Source organism: Phaethon lepturus, unplaced genomic scaffold (genome assembly GCF_000687285.1).
Source record: "Phaethon lepturus isolate BGI_N335 unplaced genomic scaffold, ASM68728v1 scaffold3554, whole genome shotgun sequence".
Taxonomy (NCBI): domain Eukaryota; kingdom Metazoa; phylum Chordata; class Aves; order Phaethontiformes; family Phaethontidae; genus Phaethon; species Phaethon lepturus.
Genome location: NW_010536798.1, coordinates 96,921 through 111,552, shown reverse-complemented (window position 1 = coordinate 111,552; position 14,632 = coordinate 96,921). Strand labels below are relative to the sequence as shown.

The 14,632-nt window shown below is 35.3% G+C and overlaps 1 protein-coding gene across 1 annotated transcript in view; it reads left to right on the top strand.

Annotated features, from left to right (window-relative positions):
* The window catches only part of AHI1 (Abelson helper integration site 1), a 91,017-nt gene that overhangs the window by 17,052 nt on the left and 59,333 nt on the right, over positions 1-14,632 (top strand). Inside the window, 8 exon segments of the mRNA XM_010286268.1 lie at positions 1-123; positions 2,350-2,482; positions 3,476-3,599; positions 6,186-6,415; positions 8,457-8,560; positions 9,148-9,266; positions 12,348-12,478; positions 13,797-13,937. The exon segment at positions 1-123 is cut by the window's left edge and continues 9 nt beyond it. Of these exon segments, the coding sequence (XP_010284570.1) occupies positions 1-123; positions 2,350-2,482; positions 3,476-3,599; positions 6,186-6,415; positions 8,457-8,560; positions 9,148-9,266; positions 12,348-12,478; positions 13,797-13,937 (1,105 nt within the window).

The following is a 14,632-nucleotide window of genomic DNA, read 5'->3' as shown; positions in this document are numbered from 1 at the left end:
GTCAAGCAGGAACAAAGTAGTGCAACACTCTGTGAGCTCCAGAGAGAAGAATCTAAAAAATCATGTGAACCTTTTCCAGAGGAGAAAAAGGAGCCATTTAAATGGACACGGTTGCCTGGACAGGTGAAGTGTTTTTATTTGCTTTTAAAAGAAAAATAATTTAAAGTTCTACTATCTTTTTATGATATAGGTATTAAGAACCAAGTCATTCATTAGAGAAAAAAAAAAACAACCCCAAAAATAAACAAAATACAAAACTTAAGAAACTCTCAGAAATAGTAAGGGATGCTTTGCGTCTTACCGAATATGGTTGTTTTAACCATTTTTTCCCAGTACAGTCAGATATTTTTATCTCCAGAATTCTCTAGGAATTTGAAAGAGTAGGGCTATTCAGGTAGTGGAAATAAGATGAACCAGTTCTCAGATTTTGGCTTGATTGGAAGTATATTTTCTTGGTTGTTTGTTTTTTGTTATAGGTTGGGGTTTTTTAATTGCTTCAGTTAAAGTTACTTTTACAGTATAACAGAATTATAAAGGAACTTTCACTGAAGAACCTTATTAAGAAGGTTGTTGCTGGCTTCATCCTAACTCCTAGATCACTGTAGCTAAGGGAAATTAGGAATCACAGAAAGGGCGTCTTTTTGGCAACTATATATAGAATGTCCATGCGGTGATTTCATATTTTTCTGTAGAATGGCATTAGTGTGAGTTCATGGTTCTACAAAAGTTTGGGTAACATAAAATTTATTAACAAAGAATGTTGATTTTTATTTTGATTCCATACTGTAGTCCTTGTACAGATCCTTTCAAAAAGAACACTTAAATATACGTGGATTTAATTTTATTTCCCAGTAGTGTTTTCTAATAATAATAAAATAGTAAAGAATAGATGAGTCTGTTTTTACAATGGTAATTTCTTACCAAAAATGGCAGGATACGTAAAAGATGTATTTCTGTTAATGTTCAGTACTTTTCAGAAAGATGCCATTCTGAAAATAAGCGTGTCATCAAAACAAAGAGAAATACAATCCTAAGAATATTCACCTGCCGTTGTACAAATAAAATTTGGCAGCTCATTTATTCTTAGACTAGTCCATGTACATACTGAAGAACTTTAGTAACAACAACGATGTATTTTGTAATGTTCAGTGTTGTGAAGAAGTTTCAGTAAGGTTAGCATGATGTGGCCTATCTATTTGCCAAAGAATATTAAAGCAGATATGCTTGTTTAAAATTGAATAATCACTCAAAATTATTTCCTTTCTATACATTTAAATTATTGTTTTACCTTTAAAGCTAAATTACCTTTTTAAAGAACCACAATATATTTGTATCTGTCTCCATAGATATAGATGGATGGCATGTTATTTTTCCAAAATGATCTATAGAACTATGAATTATTTTGTATAGGTATTAAATATGAAATTAATTTTATACGTGAATTGTAGCTACATGACCTGTAAATAAAAAAAGTTTGTTCTGACTTGAATTATTGGTTCAATATTGTAATGTTTTATTTCAGAGAGGTTAAAAAGCAGAAAAAGGCTTAATTTTAAATATACTTTCTAACAAGGTCTGTTTACCTTTGTTCTGAAGTGAACAGTGTATATTCAATTATTTTATAAGTAGATCTATTTGTATAATTTTAAATGCATATGAATTTGTTCATACTCATTTTTCACTCATAAATTTAAAACAGGTTTAAGTTAACATATCCAGAGTAGCTATGTGATTATTTAATTCCCCTTAAACCTTTAATTTAGCTTTGGAATAAAAGCCCTTGGGTGAAAAAGGAAATATTTTGGGAGAGAGGAGGGGGGACTATAATACCTGTGCAATTTTTTTGAAATGTTTTATCTCCAGTTATGTTTTAAAAAAATCAGGAATTGAAATACAGATGAGGAATGCTAAAGGTTATTTGGTAGACCAAGAGTTTGAATGCCTGTAGTTAGTCTTCTGAGTTTACACTGCAGTCATTTAAGTTACTAAAAGTTGTGCTTAGACTCCTTAAACAAGCTTGACTTACAGTCTAACTCTATAGTTGATATTACTGACAATAGTCATCATTTAGAATTAAGGAAGTAATTTCATTTTTAAATTTTCTTAGGTTTTTAAAACTTGCTAGTTGTCTGTAATAATGGGGCAGAAAAGTATATACAAACTAGATGTGGCCTAAGCTGTACAGTAGAACTGTCTCTGTTTATAAGATGGAATTTTTCTTTTAAATTCACTTAAGTGAGGTTAGTAGCTTTTTAAAACTTATTCATGACAAGAACTAAGAATATGTTTTAAGCATTGGGGAGTTAATATTCATAACTGTGTGATTGCAATTCTTACCTGAAAAGCTAGGCTTGCCGCATACCGAACAAGCATCTGTTTTCGCTGCGAGGTGGAGATACGGGCTGTTTCTGTGTTCGTTTCTCTCATGATGGGAAAACGCTGGCAGCAGCATGTGCAGGAAAGAATGGCTATCCCATTGTTTGTAAGTTTAAAATATGTTTTGGGTTTTTTTCTTATAACTCATGTAGTGTGAAATTAAAAGGCAAAAATGTGTTCTTAAATTGTGGGGTTTTTAGAGGTTTTGTTTTATAATTGTGTTTTGTAAATTGTTCTATGCATTAAAGAGCATTGAGGAAAATGGTCTTTCTGTGTTAATAGCGCTGGAACTGGCTTTGCATACCTGGTAATGTATATACAATGTAATGGTTTGAAATCATGGTATTTCTCCACAGAGGTCTATTGAAAATACTAAATCAGTTTGCATAAGGAACATATTTTCTGATAGTAAGGTTTTAAGTGAAATCACTTTTTCAGCCCCACTCTACACGCTCTCTTCTGTAAGTTTTTCTCCTAACCTGCCATGAAAGTTAGATGATAACTAGAATACTGTCATCTCCAGGCAGACCAACGGAGGCTCCTGTCTTTCATGGTCCAGTTCAGCTGGCACTACAAATATTTCTTATTACTCGGACTTGGGGCTGCTTCTTCACAGTAGCCTCAACTGTATAGTTCTTAAGCCCTGCATAAGAATTTTGAGATTTAGAGATAACAGTATTTTAAGTGTACGCAAAATAAATGTTTAAATGCAAAGAACAGTAAGTCTAGATTCCTTTATTACACAGTCCCAGAAAATGACCTCTGTGTTCATCTATTTCAAAGATGGTCGGGTAGCTGTCAAAAAAAAAAAAATTATAATCCTAATCTGGTTCTAATAATTTAAAGCGACTAGGCTGTTTCTTAAGGGTTAAGGCATTCGTGACATCCATGAACCACTAGATGGAAGTATATGCTTGCTGTCCATGCATATCTAGCAACTATTTGATCTTGTTCTCTGAAAATGAGAAGGTAAAGAAGTGAGTCAATCTATGCTAGCGGAATCTCAGCCTAAGATTAGACTAAACTTTGCACTAATAATTGCATATAACTGATTGTAAATACTTACAAAATTTTTATTTTTCTATTTAAACTTCACTAGTGTATGAAATTCCTTCTGGACAGTTCCTGAGAGAATTTTATGGTCACCTTAACATAGTGTATGATCTTTGTTGGTCAAAAGACAATCAATACCTTCTTACTGCATCCTCTGATGGCACTGTCAGGTCAGTATGATGAAGATGTTCTGGCAGATAGTGACAGAAACACAAAAGAAAGTGGGTCCAGTTTCATGTCTTGCTCCAAACAGTGCTATAATGTTTTGAATAAAGATGTGATTGCAGCGTGACTTACTCTGTAATATTCCAAAACTTGTGATGGTTTTAATCACGCAGTATTTATTATACTGGTTTCTAATGTATATGTATTTGAGACCAACATTATTCCAAAAACTGTGGTGTCTAAATCTACAGTGGAGCTAAAACCCAAAAGGCTTTATATTTCAAGAAGTCACTGAGGCAGTTGAAATATGCTATCCTTGCAGAAATTGCCATATTATGAATGCAGTATTAAGTCTGCAAATTTGAACATGAGGCAGGAAATTGAAATTTTAAGATTCAAGTTGTGTGTATAAATTGGCCACACTGCATATATATGTAACTTTTTTAGTTTTTGGACACTTAGTTAATAATTCAACTTAAATTGCTGTAAATTAGATTTGATAGTATTATTTCCAAGACTGTGAAAATAATTCCAAAAGTCCTCTACAATTAAAAAACTTACTTCAGTGCAGTGTTAATATTAAAATACTAATCTGTTCAGGGTTTAAAAGCAAAACCCTCAGAACTGTAGAAAAGCATGCAAATATGGCTGTGACACTGCACAATTTTATTACGAGCAACTTCATAGGTTTTCATAAGGCTTCTTTTTTTTTTAGCTCGTCAGATCCCTATCTGTTGTTTCTGTTATGCAACTCAGTAATGCTACAGGCAGTTGCATAATTAAAATGCCAGAAGAATTGTTAAATGATATACTGTATGTGCGGAACTGTTTTGCTTTTTTTGCTGCTTGTATGTAGGCATAAAAAGAGTATTTTGAGAGCTTAGCCCATAGTTTGTGTGTTTTGGTGGGGTTTTTTTGGAAGCAGATTAAATAAAGAATTTTTTTTATATTGAAATAAGTATCAATTTCAGTCATTTATGTTACCTGTAAGAAAGCCCATCTGTTCCTCAATTCTTGAATTTGTGGCACCAAGTTGAAACTGTAGTGGTCTGCCTCCTTTTCTGTGTACTATGCATAGTCACTGCATGAGTTGTTAGTTCCTGTATTTATTGTCTCTTGCCTTAAGCTCCTTAAAAATATCTCAGTTTAGGCAAGGAGTTTCTTATTTTTCCCTTTCACATTGTGAGTGTTTTGCGATTGAAACATGGTAGAATTGAAGGATGAGGACCAAAAGGCACCCCATTGCTTTAAAGTCATTATTGGTTTATTAACTGGATTGTCTTTCTGCCTGAGTTCTGAGGCAACTTGAAGAGAAAACTTGGGAACGTAGGCAAATCCTTCTTTTATATAATGTTTTATATATTACTCTTGAGTCTTCCCAAGCTTTAGTCCCACATTATTGGTGAGCAATAAATTAACTTTCACGTTGTTAGAGCAAAACCATGCTAAAAGATAGTCAGACTCCTTGTGACCTTTGCACATTAAGTTGCAAGTTAATAGCTATACTCTTAAGTGGTTGTAATTTTGTAATGAACTCACCTCAGAATAAGCTTTGAATTCTTCAGTAGCCACCAGAAGTAGTCACCCCACCTGGAAGGGTGGCACTCAAACAATTAAATTCCATACTGTAACTGAGCACTCTCTGAAGTGTGCTGCCCACCTGTATTTCATGATCCAGGTACCATTCCATTCTTTATGGACTCATCTTTGGGGAAGGCTCAATAATAAAATGTACAGTATCAAACAAAAAAACACTTCCTAAGAAAAATCTGATCTCACAGCTATGGGTAGTGAAGGATAGGAAATAGATGAATAGTAAGAACTGAATTTATGTGAAGAAAACATCCTTGAGATCACAATCACTGTGTGGTAGGTAATCGTTCTTTTAAAACTTTCTGGGATTTTATTTATATTTAGTGATCCTAAGTGTGTCTTTGTGGATTTTTTTGTTCTTTTTTTTTTTTTAAATGAGTGATACCCCAGAAAGTCTTAATAATTTGTTTATAAGTCCTGAAACTGATCCATTCTATGTAATTCTTTATGTGACTTTTAAAATGTGCAAAATATCCATTAAATAAGTAGTCATGAATTTACTTTGTAGACAGAGTATTATGTAAAGTAGTAAATGTATCTTAACTCTTATTAGAAAGTACAGTATTAAGTACTGTACTATTAAGTAACTAGTGATAGGAGAAGAGGAAGTGGCTTCAAGTTGTGCCAGGGGAGGTTTAGATTGGATATTAGGAAAAATTTCTTCACTGAGAGGGTGGTCAAGCATTGGAACAGGCTGCCCAGGGAGGTGGTGGAGTCGCCATCTCCGGAAGTGTTCAAGAAACGTGTGGATGTGGCGCTTCAGGACATGGTCTAGGGGACATGGTGGCGCTGGATTAATGGTTGGACTTGATGATCTTGAAGGTCCTTTCCAACCTAGTGTTTCTGTGATTCTGTGATTAAAGAATTAAATATAGGTGGGATAAACAGGTGGTGTTAAGCATTTGCCTTTAGAACCACTAGCACAAAATATGGCATCAGTTATACCTGTGTCTGTGATTGCTTTATACAGTAGATATCCTAACATCCTTTCTTTTTAGAATGTGGAAAATAGAAATGCAGGCTGCATCTGCAGTGAGAGTTTTCCCTCATCCTTCATTTGTTTACACTGCAAAGTACCACCCAATTGCTGACTCCTTAGTTGTGACAGGATGTTATGACTCTGTGATCAGAATCTGGAATGCAAATGTGGAGGAAATCTATGGGCAACTGCTACAGGAGCTTGATGGTCACAAAAGTTTCATCAACACCCTTTGTTTTGATGCAGAAGGTATGTACTTCATGTTACTTTTTCAAATAGTCATCTTTTCAGTTGAAGACCAACTTGAGTGTTACTAGCTTACTTTATTTCATAGAGACAATGTGAAATGCTATAATAGAACAGTTTCAACTGTGTTTGCAATTAATATGTTAGTATGATGCCTATCTGGACTAACAAAAAGGAACACATAGTCCCTGATATAAATTGAGAGTAATCAGAAAAGGTAAGTGTAGAAAGGACAGGCAAACAAATGTGTAGTGATCAGGCAGTAATGACTGGGCATATTTTGGTCATAGTTTAGTTTTTGTTGGCTCTATAACTAGCTATTATTAGTTAGCTACTGTTTTGTACATGTTGCAGCAAAAATTAGCAGAACATAAAGCACAGATGCTACTGTTCAGAGGAGACAAATGCATCAGGGTGCAGGTGGAAAGCCTAACAGTGTAGAGAAGGAAGCTGGAAAAAAAGACAAGTTTGGCTAGAATTCTTCTAGGTGGAAGAATTATGTACTAAGTTAAAAGCAGAAGCAGGAAATCTGAAGCCAGCTTCTACAGAGAACTTTAGAACAGGAGATTGCATGATCAGAACAGTAGCAAAGACAGCTCCACCATATTGCCATTCAAAATTATCGACTCAATACAAAGATAAAGAAAATGAAGTAGCAGTAGTTAGACTGTGAGAATTTTAATGCTAGACTGAAGAAGTGGGTAGGTGATGAACTTTTCAACATTGACAGAGAATGTGAAAAACTAAGAGAAAAGGACAGAGATTTGACCATTGTGAGTAATATTAACTGGTAGGTTAACAGCTGAGAGTGAGTGAGAGATGTACTGACGTGCACTAGTGGTGGGTGTGAAGGGTTGAAGATGAGTGAATGAGTAAGATACGTGGAAGTGTCTGACTTTTTCTGGTATTAGTGACATTGTTAGTAATGAGGTGGTTCATTTTTGGAGATATTCACTGGAGTAGGTACTACGAGGAGGAGAGTTGCATTTTTATAAAAAGTACTTGTGCTTAATTTAGGAACAACTGTTGGAAAACAGTATTTGTTCATGTTCAAGATGCTCTCAGTGAATGTATAGGTAAGCATTGGGCTACCGTGTTGTCTTGCCCACATCTGGGCTACATGCTGGCAACTGCTCTATCACATGAAAACCCCCTCTCAGCAGAGAAAGGGAAGTCAGGGAAAGAAAGGAAACTCGTAGGTTGAAATAGGTTTAAATAGAAACAGATTTAATAAAATAATAAAACTAATATTAATGCTAAAGCACTATAAAGTACCCAGAGTTATACTCAGCCCATATAGTGGTGGCGAGCTGTGCGCTCCCAGCAGTGAACGCTGGTTGGCAAGCACTGCCAGCAGCACAGCTCGAGCGAAGGGAGAGTAGGCCTTGGGAGGAGCCGGGGATGGCAGCCATTGAGAGAGCGAGCTGTTTGCAGCGGACTCCCGAGTTTATGTTGAGCATGATGTTTATGGTATGGAATACTTCTGTTGGCCAGCCTGGGTCAGCTGCCTTGGCCTCTGTTCCTCCTAGTTTTAGCACCTGGCTATCTCAAGACTGCTAGAGGTCTTGATCACTGTGGAAACCTGCACACCGTGGCTGACCATGAAATAAAGTGTCTTATCAACTTTGTTCTCACAGCAACAGGTGCTGCAGTCATCTCGGAAAATGCAGCTTTCCTGAACAGAAAGCTGTTTTTGTGATTCTATCCCAACAAAACCAGGACGCATGTGAAGTTCATTGAGTTGTAAATGTTAATTTTTTGCTGGTTTTAGAATATGAGTAACAATGAAAAAAAACTTGAAAGAATATTCAGCATTCCAGTATCTGACTTACGTGCTGAATCCAGATTTATGGTATCAACTTATGTCATGCAGTATGAGCAAAATGTATTTGCAATGAATATACCATAGCAAATGAGAGGATAGAATTGGTGTTTGCCTGTTCACAAAAATAATAGGAAAAAAAGTTGTTTCTTGTTAGTACATCTTTTTCTGTGTTTCTTCTTTTGTGTGGTATTGTACTTAGAAGACTTTATTATTTCACAGGCCTCCACATGTTCTCAGGAGATAGTTCAGGACTGATAATAGTTTGGGATACATCTGTCAAAGGAAGTTCTCAACACTTGTTTCAACACTGGAGGATTAATAAGGTATACAGGTTTCTTAAATTAGCACTGTGATTTTTATGTGAACTGTTCCAAATCTAGTAATTTGATTTGAATTTAGATTTTTTTTTTATACATTAACTTTTGTTTAACAGAAAAGGTGTATTTTCATTAAATAATGGTACAAAAGAGCCAATGGAACATGCTATGATTCACTGACTTAAATGTTTTGAATTGTTTTGCAATTTCAATTTTTTTTTTACATAAAACATGAGAATTCTTGTTGTTTAATAGCATTGTATTAACAGATAAATGCTAATACATTAAGTTAGTTCTCTAGAGACGACAATATAACAGACCACAAGCTTTACAAATCACCTTTGTTCATACTTTAGAGCCTAAAGTTCAGTCAGCATTTCTGTCATCAACTATAGAGTCAAAACAGAATCTTGTGGTTGTGAAAAGTTGATTGCCTAGGATGTAATGCCTTACTATAGGCAAAAACATTTTTCTTAATCAGTAGAATGAAGTGGGCAGAAAAAGTAATGCAAGAGAAAAATTAATAACAATGTGTAAAAACATGAATTTTAAAACACAAAGGTTTTTTTTTTTACTTTATCTTTTTTCTGTAGGAAGTAGAAGAACTTGATATTAAAGGAACACCAATAAATCATTTGGAGGTCCATCCAAATGGAAGGCGTTTATTAATTCACACCAAAGACAGTACCCTGAGAATCATGGATCTCAGAATGTAAGTAGATTTTTGGTGACAAGTGTGTATTTCCTTTTTGTTTCAAAATTTACTTGGGGAAATAAAGTACCATAAAACTATTAAACATATAGTTGTGGAGAAGAAAGATGTCCTAATAATCAAGGATAGCAATATAAGTGTTAAGAAATGGTTTCAAAACACTGCTGTATTGCAGACCTTTTGTGTGATATTGAGTAAGTCTTTCAGAATAGAATATCCAAAAATTACTATATTAATTGGGAGCTTAAGGTGGCATGAAGGACAATACACTAGTCTCCTAAAGATTGAATTCACTTTTAAAAATGCAATCTGGACATGAAAATAACTTCAAAATTACAACATTTGTTTGTGTGTTATTTTCTCATTGTTAAGACCCTGGGAAGAGTGTTTGATGATAAAATGGATTGAAGATTGTCATCATAAATACTGAAATATGCAGTGATGTATGTATTATGGTATTTTAAGCAGATGGTGAGATATTTTTAACCTAATTATTGATTATTTTCTCATTTTTTAATAATTGTGAACATGATTCTTTAATATTAAGCTACAATAAAAAACAAAGGGATCACAGAATCACTTGAGTCATTGAGACTAGAGAGTGTCCAGTCCCACCCCAATAATCAAAGCGTGACAGCATATTACTCCAGGCTTTGTCCAGTTGGGTTCTGAATATTTCAAAGGATGGGGAGTCTAAGCTTCTGTGTGCAACATGTTCTAGTGTTTATTCACCTTCAAAGTAAAAGAAGTTTTTTCTTAATTTTAAATGGAATTTCCTATATTTCAATTTGTGTCCATTCCTTCCTGTTCTTTCACTGGGTGAAACTGAGAAGAGTTTTACTCCTATCAGTTACGCATATTGATAATTGATACGTTGATACACCTGAACATTCTGTCCTGGGAAGCCATGTTAAAAATATGAACCCTCTTTCTAAATGATTCATCCTTAACTTCATGGGTTCCCTTCCTCGTTTTACCGCCAGAAAATCAAAGGTCCCTGCTGTTCTACATGAAATTACCTGGGTGGAATAACTTTATGCTCTCATAGTGTGAGAAACTACATTCTTTTAGAACATACTTTTGTACATATATGTAGTCTCTCAGAAAATCTCACTGAAATAATATATCGGTTTGGATGTTTGAACTAGCTGAAGACTTTCCAATCTTATAGTGCACTCTTCATCTTTTACTGTAAATGGTAAATCATAACGACTATGCTAGAAGGCTAAACTATCCACTCAACTGAAGCATGAAATTGGTGGAGTAACTGAGGGAACCTGTAGTTTTTGAAACACATAGAGTTCTTCTGTCACTACCATTCCTAAAAAGTGCAGAGTTTTCGTTTGAGGGAGAAAAATGGACATGCATATTAATCCCTAAGAAAGGGTTAATATGGTGTGCAATTTCACAATTATTAAGCCAGTTTATCTGTAGGACACACCATCTCCTCCTATCTCCCACACCTTTGGCCATGTATTCCTAGCATTTCCTTTTTATCAGCTCTAGAGATCTTCTGATGCAGGGTAAGTCAGATCAGTGAACTGATCCGACTAAAAATCGGCCTACAAATACAAATGATTAATTTTCATTTTAATCAACTATCTGATCTAACTCATCTGATAGCTGCCCAAACACTAGAGAAGAAATGAGGGAGAGCCTGGGAAAATAAGGGTGGAGAGGACAGCAGCAGGACTGCTGCTTTGACCGCAGCCCACAGTTACATTGGCTTAAGCCTATCAATAAACCACAGGGTCAGATACCCAGCAGTGATAATTTTACACGTCAGCATTAACTGTTCATTCTCTGCATGAGAAAAGAGGGGGTGGAGGTCACAGATCAACACAATTCACTTTGACAGCTAGTTGTTCTTAACTTTCCTCTTTCAACTTGCTTTTTTGATCTTTTTGGATAATGCAGTTGTCCTGTCACTCAGGTATGTGATCAGGGATTTGGTTTTGGTTCAGACATCTCCTTAGGGTTTCATATGCTGGTTAGTTTTACATCTTGCAGAGCTCTTCTACATGACATCTCAGAGATGCTATCTTTCTTATTCACACAACTAAAACTCTTATTTGGCCTAATATAGCCTTGCACTGTGATCTTTAAAGCATCCTTTTCTCTTGCTTGCTAAATAGAATTGTATCTAAGGTATATTTATTCAGAATATTGTTAAAAATAGTTTTCCTGTCGTATTAACTGCATTACACTTCTTCCAGCATACCTCCATTGTTTCTGCAGTAACGCGTTTTTAAAATTACTGTCTACTTTCTTTGAGGGCTGTTATGGCCTATTGCCACTCTTCTTGCCTCAAATTCTGCATCATAGTATTACTGCTGTATTAGTCTCCATTTTGACTTTTCATATCTCTTTCCAAGCTGCGCTTCATGTTTGAGATTAGCTTCTTAGAAGCTGGTTTATGCTTCTTTAAATCCTTTTGCCGACTTTCTCTTACTTGATACCTACAAACTGTTTGACAGTGGTTCATTAGTAAATCATTACTGTGCTAACCAGTAGTGTTTCACTGCAAAAAGATTAAGATACCTAAGTAGCACAATAATACTAACAATTATATTAATGTTAATAGTAAATCAATATTGATGTCTGAAACTTGTTGATTTTACTGCTGGCTTTCTAACCAAGGAGACATTAATGTGAAGAGCTAAAGAGAGCTGCTGGATACATTTCAGCCCTGCTGGGATGTAATCAAGCTCAAGAAGTGTAATGAAAACTTTTTTGGCAGAGCTTGAAGTAATAGTGCCAATTTCCCCATTTCTTGCAAAGCCCAGGATTGAGAAAATGCAAATTACTACATCTATATCCATTCTCTAGATCTGAATATTTCCATTTTCTACTGAAAACAAGGATGTACACTTTAATCTATAATTTCAGGTGCATTATGAAAGCCAGAGAAAAGAAAGGGTAAGCACTGCACTCTGCAAAAGGTGGGTGCTTTGCATATCTATTTGGGATGTAAGCTGTATTTATTTTTCTGAGTAACAGGGAGGGGGACTGACAAATACAAAGTTAGACTGTGTATTCTGAAAGTATTTGCTACATTTGCAAACTATTCTTTATCTTTAGCTTGGCTACAAAGAAATACATAGGTGCCACAAATTACAGAGAAAGGATTCGCAGCACCTTAACACCATGTGGTACATTCCTATTTTCTGGAAGTGAAGATGGAAAGGCTTATGTATGGAATCCAGAAACAGGTAACTAAGTATTTTACAGTCTTAAGCCGGATTGTCAAGACTGAAGGGGAAAGGGTTTTGTAAGCTTTATTGAAACACTTTTGATACAGAATAAAACTTCAGTAAGATGTTTGTAAATCCTGAAGTCTTAGCTCCACTTCTTAAATAGTTATTATGAACTCTTAATTTCCTCTAGAGGTTTAATTCTTATAGGCAGAGGTAGCATTTGTAATATTCAGCAGGCATGGAGCAACTTAAGCTCAGCTTTTTGTGTACTGCAATGCTTCACATGTGAATGAGGGTCATGTGTAAATGAATGCACAAAAATGTTTTAAGTCAAATCAGTATTTCTGTTGCGTTTTTTTTGGATTTGTGAATTAGGCTTTTGTTGAGAACCAGTTCATGTGTTTCCCAAGGGTGGTCAGAGACTCTGAATATTTTTAGCCTTTGGCGTATAGGGTTGGTTTGTAAACTATTCCCCAAACTGAGTAATTTCAAAAAAGCTACCAAAATCTTTCTGGAAAAATGTTAAGCAACTGTAAGATAAAGAGTCTGTCATCTTTGTTGTACAGTGGGGCAAAAGAGACAAAAATAACAGGAGAAGGTAGCAGAATAAACTTTTTGGTTTTGATGACGTTGTGTTCTGTCTCCAATTATGATCTAAATAATTTCTAAAAAGGAAGAACTAAATACTTTAAAACTGGCAGCTAACCAACAGTTCTGTTTTGAATTTCTTTCCACATTTCCAACTATACTACCTTACATCTATGCCACTACATAATTTGTCTGACAAATTAAAAAAAAAAAAAGTAAAAGGAGGGAGAAACTTTTGTTAGTAGTATGTTTTCACCAGGCTTTGACTCTTGCTTACTTACACGCTGTGCTTGCATTCATAATGCCATCATCTGAACACCTATTTTATTTATTTATTTAATTATTTTCTGCTCAACTTTCACTCCTATTGTCAGTATTATATAATTGAAATCCACAACTAAGATAGCTATCTCTGGCAAAATACAAGAACAAACAAATACTGTGGAACACCACCTTTCCAGAACTTGCTTATCAGAACAAGAGAACTCAGCTAACCTGATGCATCCTCTGGGGTTTCCTGCAGCTGTTGCAATAGCAATAACTTTACTGACTTATTGAATAACTTAAAAGCATGCAATATTTTTTGTCTAATGCCAAATACTACTTTTCAGTAAGGAAATGGACTGAAGAATATTTATTTACAGTGGCAGTCACTGCAGTGTAGTAATACAAACTTTAATCAACTTTTATTTTACTGTATCAAATATGTTTCCATGGTATTAATAAACATATTTCACTTCTGTAGGCGATCAGGTGGCCGTATATTCTGAGCTCTCTTTCACATCTCCACTTCGTGATGTTGCCTTTCATCCACATGAACACATGGTGTCATTTTGTGCCTTTGGTCAAAACCAACCAATACTTTTATACATTTTTGATTATAAAGGTACAGTACAAATTTTCTTGCTACACACCTGTAAATATTTAATTTTTAGAAGTGATTTGCCAGTATTTATACTTCTTTGGAAGGAAAAAGAAAACAGTTATTTGGTGATAATACGTATCTTTATCCTGGGAGATCTCAAAAGCCAACTGGACATGACCCTGGGCAACCTGTTCTAGGTGGCGCCCTACTTTGAGCAGATGCTTTGGCCTCATGTCCTGGTTTTGGCTGGGATAGTTACTTTTCATCCTGGTAGCTGGTATAGTGCTGTGTTTTTGGATTTGGGATGAAAATAATGTTGATAACATGCTGATGTTTTTAGTTGTTGCTAAGCAGTCAAGGACTGTCCAGCTTCTCATGCTCTGGCTGGCCAGCGAGAAGGCATAGCGTGCACGGGAAGCTGGGAGGGGGCACAGCCAGGACAGCTGACCCACACTGGCCAAAGGGGTAGAACACATGGTGTCATTTTGTGCCTTTGGTCAAAACCAACCAATACTTTTATACATTTTTGATTATAAAGGTACAGTACAAATTTTCTTGCTACACACCTGTAAATATTTAATTTTTAGAAGTGATTTGCCAGTATTTATACTTCTTTGGAAGGAAAAAGAAAACAGTTATTTGGTGATAATACGTATCTTTATCCTGGGAGATCTCAAAAGCCAACTGGACATGACCCTGGGCAACCTGTTCTAGGT